Source organism: Plasmopara halstedii (genome assembly GCF_900000015.1).
Source record: "Plasmopara halstedii genome assembly, contig: Scaffold_194, whole genome shotgun sequence".
Taxonomy (NCBI): domain Eukaryota; phylum Oomycota; class Peronosporomycetes; order Peronosporales; family Peronosporaceae; genus Plasmopara; species Plasmopara halstedii.
The window spans coordinates 322,540-323,431 of NW_020187115.1; the positions used below are offsets into that span (position 1 = coordinate 322,540).

General features: G+C 49.1%; 1 protein-coding gene across 1 annotated transcript; it reads right to left on the reverse strand.

Annotated features, from left to right (window-relative positions):
• Nucleotides 1-211: 211 nt before the first annotated feature.
• Nucleotides 212-559, reverse strand: PHALS_02471 (uncharacterized protein; the record flags this gene model as incomplete). Its single annotated transcript, XM_024720201.1, has 1 exon — nucleotides 212-559. One exon carries the CDS (start codon nucleotides 557-559, stop codon nucleotides 212-214), a length of 348 nt encoding a protein of 115 aa, XP_024572752.1.
• Between the last annotated feature and the right edge of the window lie 333 nt (nucleotides 560-892).

An 892-nucleotide genomic window follows, 5' to 3' on the forward strand; every position in this document is an offset into this window, starting at 1 on the left:
GAGGCTAAGGCCAAGGCAAAGACCTACTGATGGGAACATTTCGACATCGTAGTATTTTGCACGTGCTTGAATCAAGAAGCCAAGAAAAGCGAAACCGTGGAAATCGAAAGAGTCTCAGCTTTTGAGGCGGAGTATAAGGAACTGAAAGAGAAAAAGAAAGAAAAGGGAATCTCTATCTATCTGATTTGCAACGCCTGCAAGAATCCGCAGTTCAAATGATCGTTTGGCTGCTCGAACTCCGTTCCCAAGGGCCATCACGACTTCTTGCATGCTGCCGCCTCAGAATCAACGGCGGCAAAACGGTCAGTGTTCCTGCCCAAAAAAGAAACCGTTTTGATTCCGGAGCCGTTGATCGAGTACCCTCATCCAGCGGATTATCGACAACAACCAGGCCCTCTCGGTAATTGAATGCGCCTCGTTTAGGCGTTTCTGTCAGAAGTCGAATGATAAGTACCATCTTCCGTGCAGAACGACCGTTCGCGCCCGAAATCTGACATTGCTGAAAGAAACGCAAGCATCGATGAAAAGCTGCTCGACGCTGAGGTGCTGCTGGGAACATTTTTTGCTCTGACACTTGACTTTGGACATCGGTTGCAACTGTACCTTTCGTTGCGATCACGATTCATTTTGTTCAATTGATTGGACGTATAACAACTTCCTATTGGCGTTTCGTCACGTAGCCATCCGCACGGTGCACCGGAAGTAGCGGATGTGATCCAAGAGGTGGCCACCGAGTTCGGGATCCAAGACTCAATCAGTGGAATGACTAGCGGCAATGCGGAAAATATGGTCAAGGGATGTGCTCAGATGATTGCGAACAGCAATGCGGACATCAAGCCGGTGCACGTGCGCTGTGCTGCACATGTAGTTAATCTCATCGTTCAGGCAGGCC